Source organism: Falco cherrug, chromosome 5, assembly GCF_023634085.1.
Source record: "Falco cherrug isolate bFalChe1 chromosome 5, bFalChe1.pri, whole genome shotgun sequence".
In the NCBI taxonomy this organism is placed as follows: Eukaryota; Metazoa; Chordata; class Aves; order Falconiformes; family Falconidae; genus Falco; species Falco cherrug.
The window spans coordinates 2,183,001-2,204,250 of record NC_073701.1 but is presented as its reverse complement, the minus strand read 5'-3'; the positions used below and the strand labels follow the sequence as shown (position 1 = coordinate 2,204,250).

Genomic DNA, 21,250 nt, shown 5'->3' with positions numbered 1-21,250 from the left:
AAAATCAACAGCTTACATAGATGGCTTTCAGAATATATTCTATTATTCAATAAAAATCTTCTACCTAAGACACATGTGCTCCTCCGCCAAAAGGGTTTTGGTAAATAGACATAACAGTTTACATCAGTCTCTTCTGTGTCCCAGGATCAAAATAGAATTTTGTACAACTACCTCCCCCCCTACCCGCCCCCCCCCCCCCCCAATTTAGTAAGTGTCTATATGTAAAGGAGTTCTGTAATCCTTCCAGCTCTTAGTTGTGCAACATTTAGTACTCATATAGCCTTTCCCATTAACCGTGAAAATGAGGTCTGAAGTTTAACTGAAGTTTAGAGTAGGCTAGGGTATAAGCAAAAATGGGAATATATGCAAAAGTTTGAGGCAGCTGAAAAAACTTGTCCCAAAATTCCTGCTATTTAACAGGATCACAAACCAGAACAAAAACATGGAAGTTCTATCAATGAAAAAGAAAATCACTTTACCGCTGGTACAATAGTGCATGAGCTCGTGAATGCTAGCCAAGCGTTTAGTGTTGTTTTCGGTTGAAGGAAGGGTGAAATGGATAAGTTCTGTAAAAGGCAGTTTATCCATCATTTCACGTTCAATCTTTTCTGCATTTAAGTTCTCTGGGACCTGAAAGAAAAAACAAAGGACCAGAGTCAAAGTAAACTTTCACACCAGAGGATTTCTAAAAATTATGCTTGAAGAAATCTTTTTATACCAGAAGACATAAGCATGTGCTTAAGTCAGTTGAACATAAACTTGTACTCACAGCATGTTTTTACATCATGGTATCAGATCTTTTAGGCAGAAAAAAAGGAGATACGTAAGAGAATAACTGACAGCGTAGCAACAGACACTTTTTAGATGATATTTGCCTCTGCTAGCTAGACTCAAAAACTCTGGAATGCAGAAATATGTACTGATCTATTGAAGAGGCAGCAGGTACCTTCCACGTATCTTTCAGCTGGTGTGTGCTACTACTCACAGTAATGAAGTCTGTAAACTCATGATCAGTCTGTGACAGCAGCATCCGTATATATTTAAGGATCTATCTTTTGAGACTTATTGGTAACTTTCATCTTCACTTTTTTTAGTATTACACAGTTATAGTAACTTTTTCTTGGACCGTATCTTCCAAACCTTTTTCCTCTATCCACTCCTCAAACATTGTGCTATATCCTAAATTTCCTTATCAGCAAATACATCATATACACCAAGCACATGCCTGCTAAGGACATCTCTCAGAGATTATTCAGTCCTGCCTTCTGCTTGAATACATCCAGTGTATTGATTTGTTTCTGAATACTGTTTTAATCCATGGTTGTCAAAGTATTCCACATATAATTTGTAATTCATGAAGCCAGGCAGACATACCTTAGCTGTGAAATCTAGAACCGTATTATCACTTGTATTACCTTCAGAGTATTTTCAAAGTTTGATGGTAAGACTACCCCTTGGCTTTGGAAAAAACTGAGAAATTCACAGTGGTGTTTTGGTTCAGAAAGTCTGGGTAACTGTTACTTCACAATAACCTCAAGTCTTGCAGTCTCTGAACCTTTCTGCCTTTGTGAGAATTTGGCAATATCTTGGTTATACACTATGCTCCAACTATTTAGCCAACCTAAATACACTTGTGTTCACTAACCACCTCTGTATCTTTTCTTATACTTCTCTACGTGCTAAATCACCATTATCTAGTAACTCATTTTCCACAGTTGCATCAGTGTTTGGCTACAGCACATCAGCACAGTTTTGTAATATCTCTCATACATGCCGAAGGCTGAACATTATTATTAATGCAAACAGATCACTGACATCAGCACAATGCTCTGTGTTTGTGGTATGTCCACTGTCAGTAGCAGTAACTCCCTGCTTCTTAAGCAGACTGAACACGTTAGTGTGTCCATCTCAGTAGGAGAAAATCTAGGTTACACTGTTCTGCTTTGCAACACCACCACTCCACCCTTCCCAGTGCATTGTGTATTCACCACCTGTGGACTTTAGAACTCTTTATGTATGATAGATAGCACTATACCTTCAGCAGGTGCAACCGCTGAGCCAGGGTGTCATGGTAGTTAAATAAGAGAGGGTACTTGGGGGTGACAGTCTTTTTGGCATTGTATTTAGGAGAAAAATATTCATACAGATCCTGTCAAAAAAAAAAAGATGTATTAAACCCCAGTAGTCAGATTGGATTGATTTGTCATTTTAGGAAATAAACAAAAGACAACACAAACCTTTTTTTCACACTCAGAAAGTGAAAGAGAAGGAAGAACAGAGGCTATATGACCTGCAATGGTATGATGTAGCCCATCTGCCCGAGGCTCTGGTACCACCAGGCTAGGTGGTGTAAGGTGTTCTTCGCTTGCAATAACCTGGCAAACATGAAATACATTAGTTTTCATTACAGTATGACTGCTGTTTAACTTCATTAAAACTATAAAGCAGCTCCTGCTATAAGCTAAACATCCATAAATTCTGTCAGGAAATAAAACCACAATTTTTTTCTACAAGTAGCAAAAATGCAATTCTCCATGTTAGTTCCTGGCCAAAACAAAGATTATGGAAAACAGAATTAACTATTTTCGCCTATTATTCACTTTTGGAAGGATAAGAAGAAAAATATTTCCAACTGGACATGTTAAGAATTGTTAATTAACACAGATAATTAAAACACAGATTGTATATCAGGTGCTGGACCTTATTTTGAGTATTTTTGCCTGAGTCTATTTTCAGACTGAATTGTAAAAAGTACAAAAATAAGATTGTGCTAAAATTTTATTTCTAAAACAAGGAAGATTTCCAAATCATACTTTGGGTCTCTTTAACTCATAGTTCATGCCTGAACTCAACAGAGGTCAGATCTGTCCAGCACTAGCATCGATATATGCTACTTTCATATTAGGTTTGTCCTAACACCTTTTTACTGAACAAAACAAAGTTCAGTATCAATACCATTGTTGCACCACATGAAAACTTGTTATCGACTTAGCTAAGAAATTACACCTTTTTCCTTGTTTGATTATATTGGATCTTTAGTCTTGAAAAAATCATTTTGGAATAACACTGTATATACAGGGTAAGTGCACAATACAAAAGAAAACCAAAGATGTCACTTCTGAGCTGTGATTCCTTTGTATTGAACCTCCTCAGTCAGTGCCTCCATGCACAGTCCCTTATATTAGGCTGAAACAGATGGATTTATTGATCTTTGATCAATGCATTATACAAGGTCTAAGCTGGATTTGCCAAAGGAATTACAAAAAAAATAATATTCCCACCTGTTCCAACATGCAGTTAAGCATCAGCGGTACAGAAAAGCATTCCTCGGGAATCTGACTCAGCAAGTCATTGTAATACCTCATGTCCACAGAAGCAGCCAAAGAAGCAGCTTCTTCCTCTGTTGTAATAAAAGATAAAACGTTAAGATCGATTTCTGAAGAAAAGCCAATTTGTATTACCAACCAGCTCAACCTTCAGACAATTTTTCTTAAAAAAAGCCTAACACAGCCCATTACTGTAGAGCTCTTAAATGTGACCGTGACTAGGAACAGACAGAAATGATTTTCTAAAGAATTTTGTTATCACCACTGCAGATTCTAGAGACTTCCGCAATGTATTCACCAAGAAACTTTTCTCACAATATCAAACCACATCTTTAGCTAACTGTGCAATGATTTCAAGGATTTGTGCTGTCAGATGAATGACTGGTACAACAGAGTGAACAGCTACAGGTGAGTGCTTTAATCCTTTAGACGTACCCTGTGGCAAAATTACTGTTTGCAGAATGTCTTCTGCTTGCCTTTTTTTCTTTGAAGGTGTAATCTGTGATGCTGGTCGTACCTAAAGGAATTAAAATAAAGATGATAAACTTCAGAAACAGTAGAACAAATTAGGATTGCACAAATAGGTGGGAGAAATTAATTTCATTTAGCTTTGGTTATTTACCCTAGACTAGATGCTAAACTTTTAAATGGCTGGTATTAGGGGAGGGAAAATCACACCTTACCCTGCATGGGACAGACAGTAAGAAAGTAGTTCTATGAATGTTTTAAATGAGCATTTAGTACTGCTACAGATGGAGTAAACCCATTTTTTTCCCCCACCACTAGTACATGTCCTAATAAGCCATTTTCTTCTGCTCACTTAAGCTTTTGTCTACAAACAAAATAAAACTGATCTTGCATAGAACTAACCAACTTTTTCTGATAGTTCACAGAGCTGCAACAAGACACAGTAGCTCTATGCAAGCATATTGATTTTTTTAGACAAAACAAAGTGTCATCAGAAACGATTTAAGGAATTGTTACACCTGTGATGCTTTATGCCTGTATGATCTTTCAAATTTTCTTTTTTCTGTTTCCCCAGCACTCAGCTGTGGTTTTTTTTTCCATTTCTGAGGTTTTAAAGGCTGAAGACACAAATCCCAATTTCATTCACAGAAAACTGCACATGGAATGATGGTCCAAGGTGACTTTTTGACTGCAGAATTAAACACAAGCAATTCTAGCTTATAACTAGCTATCCTCAACAAGAAGAATAGGATCCTTGCCTCAGTTACAGGTGGTTGTGTCGCTTTGCTCTCTGATAATGCAGGCACATTAATAAACTTGGTGTTTTCCAAGTAGTTACAATGCTGTCTTCTCCAGTCCAGGCAGTCATACATTAAACAAGCAATGCTTTCAAAGAGTGCAGTGCCAAATGCAAGCTATGGCAGAAAATCAGATACAAAGGATGAAATTTGCATAGAAAAGTGTCATGTAGCTTAGTCACACGAGTCATTAGATCTCTAATCAGCAGATCCACAACTATTAAAATCTTCCAAGGGATTTTTTTCTCTACTAATTCAAAATGTTTTATTTAAGAAAAGAAGGCTGCCTCATTTCTATTTGCCTAAACACAGTCACACCACAGTATGGACCCAGTACTGCCTAACTGCTTTCATTGTTATAAAGTTTAACTTGTCTTAACAGTAACTGTTCAAGGTCTGCTCTCTTGCAATGGCAATTTAAGTTTGGGTTTTTTTGATGGGAATGAACAGGAGAGGTCACTTAACGGTTTTATAGACTACGTGCATGTTTCCACTAGTGATCAACCTGCAGCATATTTTCAAGGTCAACCATTCTCCTGCCCTAGAAGGATAAAAAATAAAATTCCAACCAAATAATGTCATCTCATATTATTTTTGTTCTTTCTGTTGCCTTTTTAAAACAAAGAATGCCTCAAGAACAGAACTCTGAATTCCATAGCTGTGCAAGCAAAGGAATGTCAGCACGCTGCCTGCATGTCCAAAGGGAGAGTGCTGTATCTGCAAAAGTCTGACAAGGAAAGGTTCAAGGCTCTTGAGGTGATGTACTGTAGTTTTCACCGAAGCTTGGGAGGAATAAAAACAGTATCAGCAATTGCTGTTATAAATATGAAATGTTTTTGTACAAATACCAAAACCGTATTTGAGACCCCAAGCCCCACTCAAGTTTCAGTGGCTTTAATGGACAGAGTCTTCTGCTGTCCATACCCTTACAAAGCATTAAGCATTCTTCAACTCAAACCCTCTTTATGGCACTTCAGACCAAGCACTCCAAATCACTGACCAGTTATGGAATACTTGTCTCAGTTTCCATAACATTTAAAGACTAGAGGACATATTTAGGACAGAATTTCTATTTGTGAAAACAGAAATTTCAGGGTTAATATTTGTGCATCTCTTTTTTTTTCCAATTCAGTAGCCTTCTAAAAAACAGGTTAGCACAAAAGCCTTCCATTCATGTATTACTCAGAAGAGATCACTAGAGTACATGAAAATTTAAAATACTGGGAGTGTCTGAAAGGTGCAATCTTTTAAACAAAATAAGATTTTTCACAAAGTTCTAAGTTACAACAGCTGGCACTACTCAAAAGGACACATGCAAAGTTTAGTGTAATTACAATTTTGTGATTCAATCTGCTTGTTCTCTCCTCATCTCAGGACAAGCAGATGCTTGTCAAGTGTTTTCCTAGTCTAACCATTAGTGACTACTGAAAAAACATATTTTTGAAAGTATTTTCCTTTCTAAAGATCTGAAATCTGAAAGTAGAGACGACTTGCTGTATGTAGTACTCCATAATTTTCATATCAATGTCTTAACGATTTGTCACAAGAGTTTTCCATCTGTTTATCTTGGACTTCAGAGATGCAGCAAGCTATGGCTTGGAGACTCTCCAGCAAGTCTACCAGAACAGACTTACTCTATCCACCTATGAACTCACAGCTTATATTCTTCCCATCTATATATTTTAAAACTTACAAATGTTCCTACTTCTTTAGAGCTCTGCTGAATTCTGAGATACAGAAGAATGCGAATTTACAACTACAGCCTTCTGGAACACTTTCAGTGACAGATCATTTCTCTTTTATTTCAGCTAGAAGATACATAAGATAAAAAACTTCTTTCCAAAAATAGTCTTCACAGTTTCAGATTAGGTCAAGAGTATAATTAAAAGTAATGTTGTGAGTAGCAAGCCTACACGTTTCCACAATTGAGGCATTTTAATGAATGCCTTGGAAATCTCTGTGGATTTAGCCAAACTGTTCTGATTCCTTGAGGATCAAGGGTACTTCCTAACTCATCAGATTGTTTATATACAGGATTTAGTGTACTATACATAAGTGTTAGGAGGATGTAGTCTGTCCTTTAACCCTAATAATACAGACCACAAATGCAGTAGGTTAAATTATGGCACGTTGCTTTATTTTGTTTTAGCAGTTTTTATTTTTTACTGCTGCCATTGTGGATTGAAAAATACTGGATCCTTTTACCTCACTATACTTGAGAACCTAGGCTGGAAAAAATTTTTAAGGGTTCACTTTCTCTTGCAGTGCCCAGTAATAGTCTTGAATCAGCAGGCTATAATGAGTAATGAGCCAGAGCCATGGTTTGGGTGTGACAAAAAGAAGCAGTACTGGATACGTTAAAACAACATCTTATATCAAAAAGCATTCTTGCATTCATTTTAATTTGTTCCCATGCAACTGCTCTGAGATATATCAAGTAGACCTGCGGTATGAGGACAAAAATATAGTTTTTGTCTTAATTCATATAGACATCTGCCTCTCTAATGAGACCCAAATTGGGTCTATGTAAAGATGCTGAATAAATTTAGTATCTCAAACTATTTTAAAACTCTGCTGCTGTGCCCTACAATATTAAGAAACTTCAAGTCAGGTATTTTTATTCAAAGGACTCCTTGTGAATACATGCTGAATAAACTTGTGGGATACATGAGAAATATTTTTTGTTAAAGATTATAAATATACTAACTACTCTGGTTCTGTTTCATAGAAGACCAAGCTAAAATTTCATGTTATTTCTAAATTGGTCTTAAATGTTACAAAGCCCAAAGCATGTCATGCATTGTGAAAGCAGACTTTACTGACCAGCATTTCTCTGTCAGACCAGTCAGTGGGAAAAGCGGTCTCCTTAACTAGGTGATGAAGTCTGGCAACATCAAAGAGACTTGATCCAAGCTTTCCACTGTTCAGAACTGGCTCCAGGTATTTCCAAAATGTTTTCAGGTCTCCGACAGCTTCATCTTTCTTTCTTTTCTCTGCTTCTGCAACTAAAATTTATAAGTATTAGATAAATCACAGAAGAATGTCTCCCTTTTACACAAAGCACAAATCATACATGAGTCTTTCATAAGTACTGTTAAAACATTCCCATCCACAGAGTTTCAGCAAAAATCTGACATCCAACTTCAGGATTAAAAACCTCCAGGATAAAAAGGCTCAGTAAAACACGGTAGTTCTTTCAAAATAAAAAAACAACCACAAAACCAAACCAAACCCACCCCTCTACGCCCCCCAACTAAACAACGACAGTAAATGAAAGCTATGAAACTTATAAATCCCAGGTTGCACTTTTCCACAGCTGCCAGCACATCTCTTGGGAAGCCTGTTCTTTAAGTATAGGGTAAACAAGCCTTACTATCACAAGTTGGTTAGCACAGAAATTAGGGCAAAAGGTGATTAAGGTACAGTATGACTAGGAATAGTAAGCCTAGAAGTTGTACGGTTTCTATCTTTACTGTGTAGTATTGATCAATTTTCAAAGATGCTCTAGCTACAGAAAAAAAACCACAACAAACAAACCAACAAAAAAACCCTAAATCTCTCTCTTTTAATGCCAACCTTACAATCACACTCTGGAATCTAAGATCAACCATACTTTTTTAACAGCCTAATTTAAGAGATGTAAGGTCATTAAACCTGTAGTGATCTGCTTTCATTTGGACTTGTGGGTGCTCAGCACTTCTAAAACCCAAGTATGAAGGCTAAATACCTCGCTCATAATTCCAGGGGCCCCACAGCTTTAAAACAAAACAACTCAGTGAGGCTGTAGACTCTGCAAAACATGCTGATCTCCTTAAGGTTTTCTAAGTTATATATGCCTCCTGCACACAGCCATCAGAAACGTTTGCCTGTTAACATACAGAACAGTCTTCTCATGATTTGGAAGATACATCCCATTAAGTGACTCTAGAAACCGGGTAGAAGACCTGGGAACTCTCTGCCAAAAGGTTCCATAGGTGTAAGACAATCTCATGTGTTCAAGGGGAGACTGAACAAATACTTAGAAAAACTAAATCTCTTGAGGTTTACTAACAAGACAAAACACATCAGATAGGAAAACCTGTTGACTTGAAAATGACTGCTGGTTAGGTGATGTACATGTAGAGAAGTTCCATACACGCTTTCTTAGTACTCTTCCTTGTGCTTCCAGTCCTTTCCTTTACGCTTCCTTGTGCATTAGTTTATGATCTGGAGACAGATCACTGGCCTAGAGGGTCCCTTGGTCTTAAACGGTTCTATGCTCCTAGCAGCTCATCTGAGTCACAGGACAATCCTTCCTCTGTTTTTCATTTGCTCGTGAAAGATACCCTCTAATTCAGGACGATGCCTGGCCCGTGAAAGCACATCTCAGCAGCGTAACAGATTCAGGGCTGCTCAGTCAATGGATTCTTCTCTTTGCATTTTTGAATGGAAGGTGAAATAGACATTTCTTTTTTTACAATAGAAGAATAATAACATTTTATAACTCTACCCCATAGGTTAATAATGAAAAACACACAAAAATGTTTATAACACTTAGGCTTCCCCTTTCATAGAAACATCACGGCTTGCCAGGGCCAATTATTAGAGGCTCTGCCCTTGACTACTACCTTCCCTCTTCATTCTTTTGACTGCAATCCTAAGGCTTTTCCTTCCTCAAGTATATTTTCACCATGGGAACCCTCTCAGAATGAATTAAAGTTTTCATAAGTAACCCCAAAAGAATGGGCATGAGCTGGGAGAAGCTGTCAATACAGAAGAGATTTGGCACAACCCCACAAAGGAATAGAATTCCCTTTAAGTCTTCAGTAACAGAAGTGAGACAGTACCCAGCAGTACACCACATGATTTTGGAAAAACACCATTAAAAAAACCAATAGTATCTGTTATCATCATGTAACAGTGGAAGACAAACATCTAGTATAGACTAATTCATTGCACAGCGATTCTGACCCATCACCGTGAACACAGAAATCCTACAATCACTAGGATGTGTCAGGTCACACGCCTTCAGCTGACATGGACAAAAACAAATTCCATTTTGTCAGGCTGAGAGATTGGTCCGAGTTCTCTCGTTAGCTTTCAGAAAAGTTACACAGTTACTAGAGTGATTAGAGGAACAGAAAACTAGCTGTACGAGAGAGTACTAACAGTGCTTGACTTGGTAGCTTCATAAACTGAAAGCCATTAGGGGATGAAAACACACAGGAAGGAAAAGAACACAAAAGCTATGGTCCCTAGTCCATGATTCCTGGGTATTCATGCTAAGAACAACAGAAACACTATAACATAATTGTATTTACAGGTTAATGTCTTCCCATATAAAAGTGTATCCATACGTTATTAAGATGATGAATGATGATCTACTTTGTAAGTCATTCAACTATGAAATAATTGAGTTAATACCTGCTCCAAGGCACAATTAATTACATCTGTGCCACTGCTGACAGATGTTTTGTCTTAATTTAACCTTAAAAGTCTCAAAGTTTCAATAATACTCCTACTCAGCCTACTTCCATACTTCACTAGCCTCACCTGTGAAGACTCTTCCTCTGCATTTTTTTCTACTGCAACTTAAATTCTTCATCTTTTGTCTTTTACAAACTTGAGAACTTTAATTTCTCCACCACATCATTCAGCCTTCTCTTCTTAAGTTTAAGGATAACACTTCCACTTTTTTCCTTGTAGGTGAAATTTTATAGTTCCTTAATAATTTTCTTTTCCACCATCTGGAATTTATCTCATTTGCACACATTTCTTCCAAGGTCTTATCTCACTGTTTATTTGCATGATAAAATTACTTCAAGTATTTTTTTTTAGGCCATATTCTCATTTATAATCTAGAGATGGGATTATTTTAGGGGTTTAGTGGCATAGTGATATTGCTGATTTATGTTCATTTGTGAAGTCAGCACGACAGCCTCTCTCTCAAACCTGTCATCTAGCCATGCCTTTCCTACTCTTTATTTGTACATTTAATTATTCTTGTATAAGCATACTATATCATCCACATTAAATGGAAAAGTCTTTTTTCCAGATTATTATTTTCTGTGCTGTCAAGAATACTTTGCATTTGAATTACATCCCCTTATTCCAATACTTAGAACACCAAATACCAGACCCAGCATAAACTCCCTTAAGCCTGTTCCACGCATCCTTCTATTTGATAGCAAACCTTTAATGGTTACTCTACAGAGGCCAAGATTTTTGAATGATGCTGCACCTACTATATATTTATTTTCATTTACACCTACCTCATCCATCGTGGGCCACGTGAAATAGCCTTATTAAAATCCAAATATACAACACAGGCTACTCTTCTGCTCAGAAGGCCAGTGCTTCATTTTGCAAGGAAAGTAGACTTGCTTGACATTATTTGCTCTTGAACAGCATACACAAGCTGTTACTCATCTCCTCATTTTTCTTTTAAGTGGTTATAAATTATTTGTTCCAGCATTTTTCCAGAAACAGAAATTAAGCAGATTACAGTACCCTGGCTATCTGTGTTCCTTTCCCTCTTCCTCACAGCTCTTCTTCCACTATGTTACTTGCTGTTGTGAGTTTTCAAACACAAATGAGAATGGTAGGCCAATCTTAAACAGAATACTATTTAAGTTAATCTGAAACAGCTGATCTGAAAAGTTCTCCACTTTACCTAAGTAGCACTCAGTTGTTTTACCTACTCCCCCACAATCTGAAGCTGAATCTTGCTGCTACCAGCATTAATTGTGGTTAGTTATAACTATCACCTGTGTGCAACAGAATTTGTAGTGAAAACAGTTTACTTCCCCCCCCCCCCCCCCCCCCCGGAAAACACAGGCCACCAAGTGCAAAAAGCTCCTTGCCCTTGCCCCCCCGACCCACAAAACATTAACCGCCGCCAGCCTTCCCAGCACCACCTCCTGGGAGTTCTTCCTCTGCTGAGCAAACATTTCCCTTGGGCCTCCTCCTGCACCCCATTTCGTATTTTGGCATTTTGTGCCAATAGGCTCATAATAAACATATATTCTAAATCTTAGCGACCTGACCTGTTTCTAATTCTGAAATGCTTCCTTACATTTGAGGTCCACAAAGCATGCATGGTTTAGCCAAGCTGTTTTCTTACTATGCAACCTATCCTTTCTTAGTAAAGAGGAAAACTTGCATTACTACCTATAACACTATTTATGCAAGATACTATAATCTATATTTGTATTTTTTCGTCTTTAAAAAGTTTCCTCACAGATGTTAATTACTAATTATCTAAGTTTAGTAAAGTCTTCCTACTATTATACAGACCAAAGAAAATGTGATATAACTTTGGAAATATTTGGGGAAATCTGCTGCCTCCCCCCCCAGCAGCTGTTGCAAATAAAATGAAAATAAACAAACCCATGCTTTCTGCTCTCTGCACTTCCAACTATCTTCTAGTAAGACATTACATTTAAATTTTACAAGTTCTAACAAAACTATGAGAAGCTGGAAATTATACTTTCCTCTCATTCTTTTCCCAGAGATAAGACTGCTCAAATTCAAACCTGACATTATTTCTTTGAGTCCACCAGCTGATGCTGTGATTGCCCAAGTCATAAAGGCTACACATCTCGTGTCAAGGCTACATGTCTCATGTCATCTCACGCTGGCACCTTTGGGGACTGATTCCCTTGTGCCCACACAATCTAACCTGTAGCATTACAAGATCTCATTTAGTCAACACAAATCGGACAGAAGGAACAGCGCACTGAGACAGCTCAGCCCCCACAACACTCACAGGTAAACAGTTGTTATTACCCCGTGGTCAGAACAGCAGTCACAACATCCCATCTCATGCCCTTCAGCCCTCCGACGTAACCAACCCCCATAGCCCGCGCTCCTGCCCACCATACCCAGGACACACTCCTCTCATTTACTGGGTTGCTCGTGACATCTCAACAGTGTCAGAACACAAGGAATTTCCCAGCGCCACAGAGAACATTGCAGAAAATCAGTATGCAGAGTTATAATTGGAACCATTATTAGTCAAAAAACACATGTATGAACAATTACAGCTAGCAACTAACTTTCTCACTTCCACTTACTTATCACCAGACTTCAACTTAGATTTAAAACCATTCCGGTCTGGAGGAATCTCAATCTCCTGCTCAAAGCATGGTCCACAGGCAATTCAGACAACAGGCTCAGGGCTTTATCCAGCTCAGCCTTGAAAAACCTCCAAAGACAGAGATCCCACAACATCTACAGGCAACCTGTTGCAATGCTTGACTGCCTTTGGGTAATTTCCCACCCCCCTTCCCCTCCCCTTACATCTTGCCAGAATCTTCTATTCCAGTTGCAGAATCACAGAACAGTTGATGTTGAAAGGGGCCTCTGGGGGCCACCTGGTCCAACTTCCCTGCTCAAGCAGGGACACCTTGAGCAGGCTGCCCAGGACCATGCCCAGATGGCTTCTGAATATCTCCAAGGACCAAGACTCCAGAGCCTCTCTGGGCAACCTATGCCACTGTTAGTCACCCTCACAGTAAAAAAGTGTTTCCTTGTGTTCAGGTAAAACCTCCTGTGTTTTAGTTTTTGCTATTGCCTCTTGTCCTGTCACTGAACCCCACTGAAAAGAGCCTGGCTTCCTCTTCTGTGCATGTTCCATTCCGGCATTTATATACATTGATGAGAAACCTCTGGGCTTTCTCTTCTCCGGGGTAAACATTCCCAACTCTCTCAGCCTCTGAGGGATTACGAGGGATGCCCAAGTCCCTTAAGCATCTTTGTGGTCATTTGATGGACTCTCTCCAGTAGCTCTGTATCTCTCCTGCACTGGGGAGCCCAGAACTGAACACAAAACGCCAAGTGTGGCCTCATCAGTGCGGAGTAGAAAGGAAGGATCAACTCCCTTGACCTGATGCAGCCCAGTATACCATTAGCCTTGTTTGCCACAAAGGCACATTCTGGGCTCATGTTCAACTTAGCGCCACCACCCCTAGGTCCTTTTCTGCCAAGCCGCTTTCCAGCCCATCAGCCCCACCAAGAACCGGTGCATTGAGTTGTTCCTCCCCAGGTGCAGGATTTTGCCCTTGCCCTTGTTGATTTTTAAGCGGTTCCTGCCAGCCCATTTCTCCAGCCTGTCGAGGTCCCTCTGAACATGCTGACAGACTAACTTCCCGTCCTTCACATGCTTGGAAATTGTTTCCAGGATTAGCTGTTCCATCATCTTTCCAGGTATCAAGGTGAGTCTAAGTGGCCTTTAGTTCCCTGAGTCCTTCCTGCCATTTCTGAAGTTAGGAGTGACACTTGCTTTCCTCTGGTCCTCAGGCATCTTTTCCAATCACTATGATTGTTCAAAAGTCATTGAGAATGGCCTCACAGCCAGCTCCCTCAGTATCTGTCCCATGGACTTCAATATGTCCAGTTGGCTTAACTATTCCCTTGCCTGATCCTCTTCCACCAAGGGTATGTCTTCCTTGCTCCAGACTTTCTTCCTGCCTCCAGGGCCTGGGATTTCCAAAGGCCATTCATGATCACATCTCCTTTTTCTTCTTCCTCATACCTCAATGAAGAGTCTTGCTCTGTGTTCTTGGTAACCTTCTCAGAGGTGTTAGAAGGATGCTATTAGGTGCCTCGTAAGAACTCTTCTCCAGATCAAGCAAGCCAAGATCCTTCAGCCACTCCTCATCAGGTGGCTGTCTGCTGGACTCAATCAAGTTTGACTAACATCTTCCTTGTACTGTAGAGCCCAGAACTCTTTTCTCATGAGAGCCAAGTAACAGGGAATAACCACTTCCCTTGATCTACTGGCTTTGTTACTACAGCTCAGTAGTAACCTTCACTGATGACTCACATTTAGCTGGCTGTTCAACAGGATCCCAGTTCAATTGAGGTGTTACAGCCTGGGGACAGCCCAGCACAATTACAGGATATTATTCTGTGGTATCTTCTTCTCTGGCTGGGGCCACAGTCCCAGAGCAGCTGTGCACTTCCCTTGAAGTTACCAAGTGAGCCAAGTTTGCTTAGCAACACACCTTCCTGACTAATGATTCATAGAAGTAGGCATTTGGTAAAATGTTGTCCTTTGATGGCTGCTGCAGAAAACTATGGCTGCAGGCACTGCATGCTTAGTCAGTCCCTCTTTCTACTGTCCAGCTGAGGCAAGTTTTTTGCACAGGCAAACCATTTGGTTTGGTGCCAACCAATGGCAACACCATTTTTGCACTTGCCAACACAGCTGCTCACAAGGTTAGTTATGTTACAATTAGTTACGCACGAACACATACAGTTAGTTATGCACAAGTTAGTATGCACAAACACAAGGCACAGAGAGTGAGAAAAACACAGCAGGAACAGTCTTCAATATAAAACAGTCTCCTTTCTACAACAAAATTTGTTCTTAGGACCAGATTACCTTCAGGTGACAGTAAAGATTCTCCTTGAAGTTTAGTTGCTTCCAAGTATGTCTGCAATGGCTTGTAATTCTCAGAAGAAATTCTAATTACACTTGAAATTTTAATCCCAAGATCAGACATCACAGCCAAAAGCTGAGGGTTGTGGAAACCCAAAATGATAAAGTAATGATGGGCACCATCATCTGGTTCATCATCTGTTCAAAACAACACAGACAGATTAAAGCAAAGACATTCAAAAGGTAAACAAAATTCAGTTTTTTCTCGACTATATAGGAATACAGAAATTTAACATCAGAGAAACAGTTCTTTTATAACCTCATCATATAATTTCAAAATATTATGTGCATTAGACTGAAGTCTTCTGTAGCAAACCACCTAGAACTCAGCAGGAAAAATACAAGTCAGAAGTAGTAACTGCTTGGAGAAGCACCAGGAGAAGAACTGGAGAAGCCGATTATAACCAGAATGCTAGCTGTAGCAGCATTTCTGTAATTGCTTCTCTTTAAGGAGTGTAGTGTCAGGACATACTCATACGCTCCAATGGTAGTTTAAACTATTCTATTTCATCCTGCATAAAGCTGGCCAGGGAGCACACAGAGGAAGTTACTGTGTCTTATAGATGAGAGATTACATGAGCTATAATAATTTGGAAGGATTAGCTGCAGATACGAGCTGACTGTCCCATGTTTGTTAGATGGCCTCCCTGTCAAAATCCTCATCAGCTGGTAATACCAGCTCACACTAGTCCTTTTAGTTGGCAAGGGGCATATCCAAATTCATCCTGAAGTGCAGATGAGAAGTTTCATTGAGTACCAGCTATGTTTGGTCTCATTAGTTCTGTAGAAATATGCATAGCAACTTTTCAGTAGCAAAGCAAGAGGTTAAGCATTATGTAAGTAAAAATGGGCCCCCTAAAAGCTTGACTCTAAGTTAACTGCGGAGATTCCATTCATGGCACATTCAGAAATACAGGTATTCAGACAGTTATCCGGTGATTTAATTCATCCAGCATGGTTATTTATCCTAAGACAACAGAAACTGCCTGCTGAAGCTCCTATACCTCTCCATCGACTACGGAACGCATACAATTTGTGCAGACTATCCTGCGCTAACCACAAAACAGTTTTATGTTCTATTTAGCATTAAGATTCCTTCTTATGCCTACTAACACAACACACTTAAAACTCCTTTAGCCACTCAGCTCGCGGGAGTCATTCATCCAAGGGAGAAACAAAGGGCAGGAAAAAAGGCAGCCTGGCACTGACATCTGCCTGTGCTCAAGTACATCGCCAGGGCTGCGCAGATGCTGCTGCCATGGAGCAGCAGGCTGGCAGTGTGGCTGTCTCTCCCCATACCATCAGGCAAATGCAAAAGAACACAGTAATGTGCAGGAATACTGGCTGAGCAAGTAGCCACCACAGCCCAGTACATACATCACATAAAGCAATATCAAAGCCAGAAGAAAACCAGTCCACTATATCACTGCTAGTACTGAAACTGAATGACACGTTTTGATGCCTCAGTTACTGCAGGAAGAAAAAGCATGAACACATGTAATTACTGAGCACTAATGACTTCCAATAAAAAAGACAGATGTCTGCACCGTCACTTACAGAGATCCAAAAATTCCAATGCATACATGCTGAAAAGAAGACTGCCTACCATTCAAAAGTTATAATGATGATTATGCTAATCATCATGACAACTTGATAATAATCAGTCAGTTCTAATGATCAGCAACTAGTTCATATTCCAATGATGAAAGACATAAGTGTAAGTAATCTCAAGATTATGCAAAAGCAGAAATATTCCATTTCAGAAAGGTGGTATTTACTAGGGTTGAATGACAAAATGACTGTTAGCTACTAAAACCAGATACAGATTGTCTTTTGAGTTCAAGACATGGTTATATATAAGCAGTAAGACTACTCTCAAGTACAAATTTCAGGTTTTTGCTTGATACAGCTACTTTAAAACAAATATAAAAAGGGGACATTTAGATTGGATATTAGGAAACATTTCTTCATTGAAAGGGTTATGAAGCATTGGAACAGGCTGCCCAGGGAAGTGGACGAGTCACCACCCCTGGAGGTATTTAAAAGGCAGACATGACACTTAGGGACATAATTTAGTGGTGGACCTGGTAGCATTAGGTTTACAGTTGGACTCAATGATCTTAAAGGTCTTTTCCAACCTAAATGATTGTATGACTCTATTAGAGCGGCCAAAATTGCTGAAAAAAATTTTTACTGTGTCAGCTTTAAGGAACATCCAAGGTTCTTAGCGTCTTTTGCTCAGACTTTTGTAAAAAATGGCATATACATGAAGATTTTTAAAGTACTACATTCTCAATAGAAAAGTTTCATAGATCTACATGTTCATGACACTGAGAAATGGAGCTGGCACCATTTTGTCCCAAGACACAAACCAAGGCTTTGACATGAGGTCCTTGAGAACCTTTATTGCCATGCTCTCAAGGAAAGACAGAAAATCCTGACACAGTTGTTGCACTATGATTAATGTTCATTTAGAATGGTCTCCAGAAGTTTTGGCAATGCCTGACCTCATTCTTCCTGACAATTCCACCCAGAAGTCCATACCAAGAGAAAATTAAGAAACAATTACCTCTCCACATAAAACAATAGTTGTGTTGTCCTTCTTAAGGCTACAGATTCCTCCTCATTGTCTTCCTCAACATGACTAAAAGAAGTAGCAAGCTCAGATTACCTTTTTTCTGTTGTTAGGTAGTTCCTTATTGTCTTCACATTGGAAATGAATCCACTGAATGCATTTTTTTTTTTTTGTAAGACTTAGAATCAATACAGAGTACAATCAGAACCTTATACAGGTACCTGATATCTTCTGCCCATCTTTCAAGGCACCAGGGAGCAAAAATATTGAAGCTCGTAAAATTGTTTCTATGGGGCTGAGTGGAAGCACATTAATACCCACCCAAAGTTACTGTGTACTGTATATTCTGTACCAATTTTAGGAAGATTTTAGTAAGACGACGTAAGTTCTCTACATTGCTTCAGCGTGGGTTCTTAAAGGCATGAGTATTTCTTTGAACACTTCTCCTTTCAGGCCCTGAAAACCCTTAAAAATCATCAAAAGAATGATGTTATAGCCAAGCCTTACCTAAAAAAATGAGAAGCTATGTACAGATAGATACTGTTGTGGTTTTGCGTACTTTTGTCAGCTTCAGTAATACCCAGACTTGCTCTAAACACCTGGATTGATGCTTCTTAGGTGCTTGAAGAGTGCCATTGATCTCAAATGAGATACAGACAAAGATCGCATGAAAGACTGAGGAAAGCCAGCAGTTCAGCTTGGGAATAGCAGGCACATATAATGTATCCAAAACCCAGCAAATACTTGTCCAGTGGGAGAGATCCTGTTTATGTTGATGTGGCTCAAACATATTATGGTCCAAATTAATATAACTGTGATCTAATGAGGAGACCTATGCATGTTCTCCAATATTTTTCGTTCCAGTGAAATTTGTAATCATGGGTGCTATGTATTAAGAATAAATATTTTCTGAAGCACTAGTTAACATATTATCATTTACCTTGTACAGCTCATTTCTGGAGTAGATTTGTTCAGGTCTCAGTTCTATCCACAAGTTTTCCCATCAAATTAAATCATAATACCCTTTGTACAGAACCTGGCTTCATCCCCAGACAACGGTAGACAGCTCTGTCATACTTTATAATACAAGGAGAGAGCCACATTTGGATACTGACACGAATGCATTTAATTATTCCAAAATCTTTCTGTAAGAAAGGTTTTCTGTAGGATTTGTTTAGCCACTTTCTTTTAGTTTTACATGTGCTAAAACATTTTGATGTCAACATGCTACATATACCTCACCGGTATTTTATTTCTTGGATTACACAATCTATCCTAATACTGAGCAGAACACAGTGCCCTCTTCAAATGCAAAGTGGTGATGCTTTAATATTGCCAAATAAATCTTGACTTTTCCACATGGAACAAAACAAAGTATTCAAAAGCTAGGTTGCAAGATTTCTAGCAAGTTCATCAGGAGTGTATCTGCATTTTTTACATACCAATGTATCTGTCCTCCTTTTCCACTTGTCCCCTCCGCTTCAGCTGAGTGTCCTTTTTATCAGTGAATGGTGCTAGAGGGCCTACTTCTTCTGTCTTTTTTCCTCTCCTTTCTTTCTCAGCTGTCTTGGCAGTAGAAATGTTCTCATTCTTGCCAGAAGGTTTAGTTTTCTCTTTCCCTCCATCTTTTTCCTTTTGTTGCTCTTCTTCTGCCTGACAAAATAAATAAACTAAGTTCTCATTGTAGCCTTTGTGCAGAACCAGGGGCAATCTGCTGTAAGACTCCATAATTCAATTTTTTTATTTGAATACTTTTCCCTCCCTGCCACTACAATGTTGATGTGGTGAAGCTGTCTTGAACACTCTTTCTTTCTCAAAAACCATTCAGTTTATTATATTCTTACTATATCATAGTGTTAAGACTTCACATTAAAAAGGAACTGTGAGAGGCAGGTAGACATTATACCTACAAAACTAATGAAATGCATACTGGTAGACAGACGAGTAAAGAATCACTGCGCTTTAGTTACTACCGTTACAGCACTTGCATCAGCCAGGAACCTTCCCTGGGCTGAAGGGAATAAGACAAAAATTCAATTTCTGTTAAGTCTTTAGCATCTCTGTTAACACTCTTGAATATGGTGTAAAATGGTACCAGCACTATTTTTCTTTGATGTAAATATCTGTCTACTATAAACTAGAACCGAGAGTCTTGTGCTCATTTCACACAGGATATTACTCAGCCATTCTCATTATTTTCAAACAAAACCACCTACATTAAGTTCTGCTCAGTAATTTAAGACTAAAGAATGAAAAAAGTTTTTTTTAAGTGTCCCAGAGCCTCACACTATAAATCCAGAAAGCTGAGTCAGTCTAAAATTAAAATAATCCAAAATAAATAAAGGTGCTGTAAGAGCAAGGAAGTCTCCACCATATTTCTACCCAGCAGCAGTACTACACACTAACAATGCAAGAATTGCATTTAAGGATTGTAAAGCTAAATTAAATATAATAAAACAATATTAACTTAACTCACTGTTACCATCCTGCTGGTGTCACTTTAAAGGCTATTGAAAAGCTCTCCATGCAAATGAGTTAGGGCAGTTAACTCTACACAGTTGCCTTCCCTAGATCCAGCTGGAAAAGCAGACTTTCCAGCTGTAGAGGTGTGTTTAGTTCAAATTCAAAACCAAAGCAGAAAATCTTTCCTGCTTTTCCCTTCTTCATGCATTCCCTTTCTGTAAAATTCGGAAAGGCCTTCAAGAGATCCTTAAAACTATTTGTGCTGTGAAATGCGGGATTTTGATGCTTTCATTATTTTCTTTCAAATTTATTCCGCTTTTGACATTTCAAACCAAAGATTTTGATAGTACTACTTAGAACTCTAAGCTGATGCACACATCAAAACAGATGATATAATCATCAGGTGACAAAGTTCACAATCAGCTTTATCCATTGCATCTGCATCATTTTATGTAATTAAGTCTCAAATAAGCAGAGACACTTCTGAACTTGTCAAGATTCCAACAAAGAACACTAGCTGACCTTACTACCTCAGGAAGTATAATATCTCCTTTCTAGGACTCTTTCCTTTTCCTCTCAATGGCGTATTTCTCCTTCCCTACAAGGTGCAGCTTTTTGTGGAGTTTCTAATCTTCCAATAGCTTTACATTCTGTAATTTTGTTATTTTATTACTACTTCTCTTACTACCTGAAACATTTTTCTAATTCAGAGACACTTATCTTCTACATATTAATTTAAATGCATACATCTGTAAATTTATTACTAACTTCTGCTCCTAATGAAATACAGAAATTTGACAATGGTTTATTTTTGTTTATTTGCTTGCTGTTTTTCTTCTGCCAATCATTCTATTAACTGGTGTCTACTCTAAAAAACCAATGAGCAGTTATGTTGGCTTTCTGGGAACTGATTTGCTAGTCAAATCCTGGTTTCAACTCCTGAGTTGTTGACAATGGAACTTCTACTGTACAAGCTCATTGAAAAGGATTAAAAATTTTATGGCAGACAATTCAGAGATAGAATTCTAAATTAAAAGCCAGTTTCTGCCCATTCTGTACTGCAAAGCATCCTCATGGCCAAGAGCCCTCCCAGTTCTTGACTCTATCTTTGTCCTCCCACTGCTGCTCTCACATTTGCCTGTCACGCTTTGATACAGATGCAATCCAGAGGAGGCGATAACTTTGTCCAGGTTGCTTG

The 21,250-nt window shown here is 38.8% G+C and overlaps 1 protein-coding gene across 1 annotated transcript in view; it reads right to left on the bottom strand.

The window, feature by feature from the left end:
• Positions 1 to 21,250, bottom strand: part of SPAG17 (sperm associated antigen 17) — a 109,806-nt gene that overhangs the window by 63,251 nt on the left and 25,305 nt on the right. The window contains exons 5-13 of the mRNA XM_055710570.1: positions 19,032 to 19,242; positions 14,958 to 15,152; positions 7,415 to 7,596; positions 4,553 to 4,708; positions 3,762 to 3,843; positions 3,282 to 3,400; positions 2,238 to 2,375; positions 2,036 to 2,149; positions 480 to 630 (exon numbers count right to left, since the gene is read on the bottom strand). Coding sequence (XP_055566545.1) covers positions 480 to 630; positions 2,036 to 2,149; positions 2,238 to 2,375; positions 3,282 to 3,400; positions 3,762 to 3,843; positions 4,553 to 4,708; positions 7,415 to 7,596; positions 14,958 to 15,152; positions 19,032 to 19,242 — 1,348 coding nt within the window. The remainder of the gene's footprint in view (positions 1 to 479; positions 631 to 2,035; positions 2,150 to 2,237; positions 2,376 to 3,281; positions 3,401 to 3,761; positions 3,844 to 4,552; positions 4,709 to 7,414; positions 7,597 to 14,957; positions 15,153 to 19,031; positions 19,243 to 21,250) is intronic.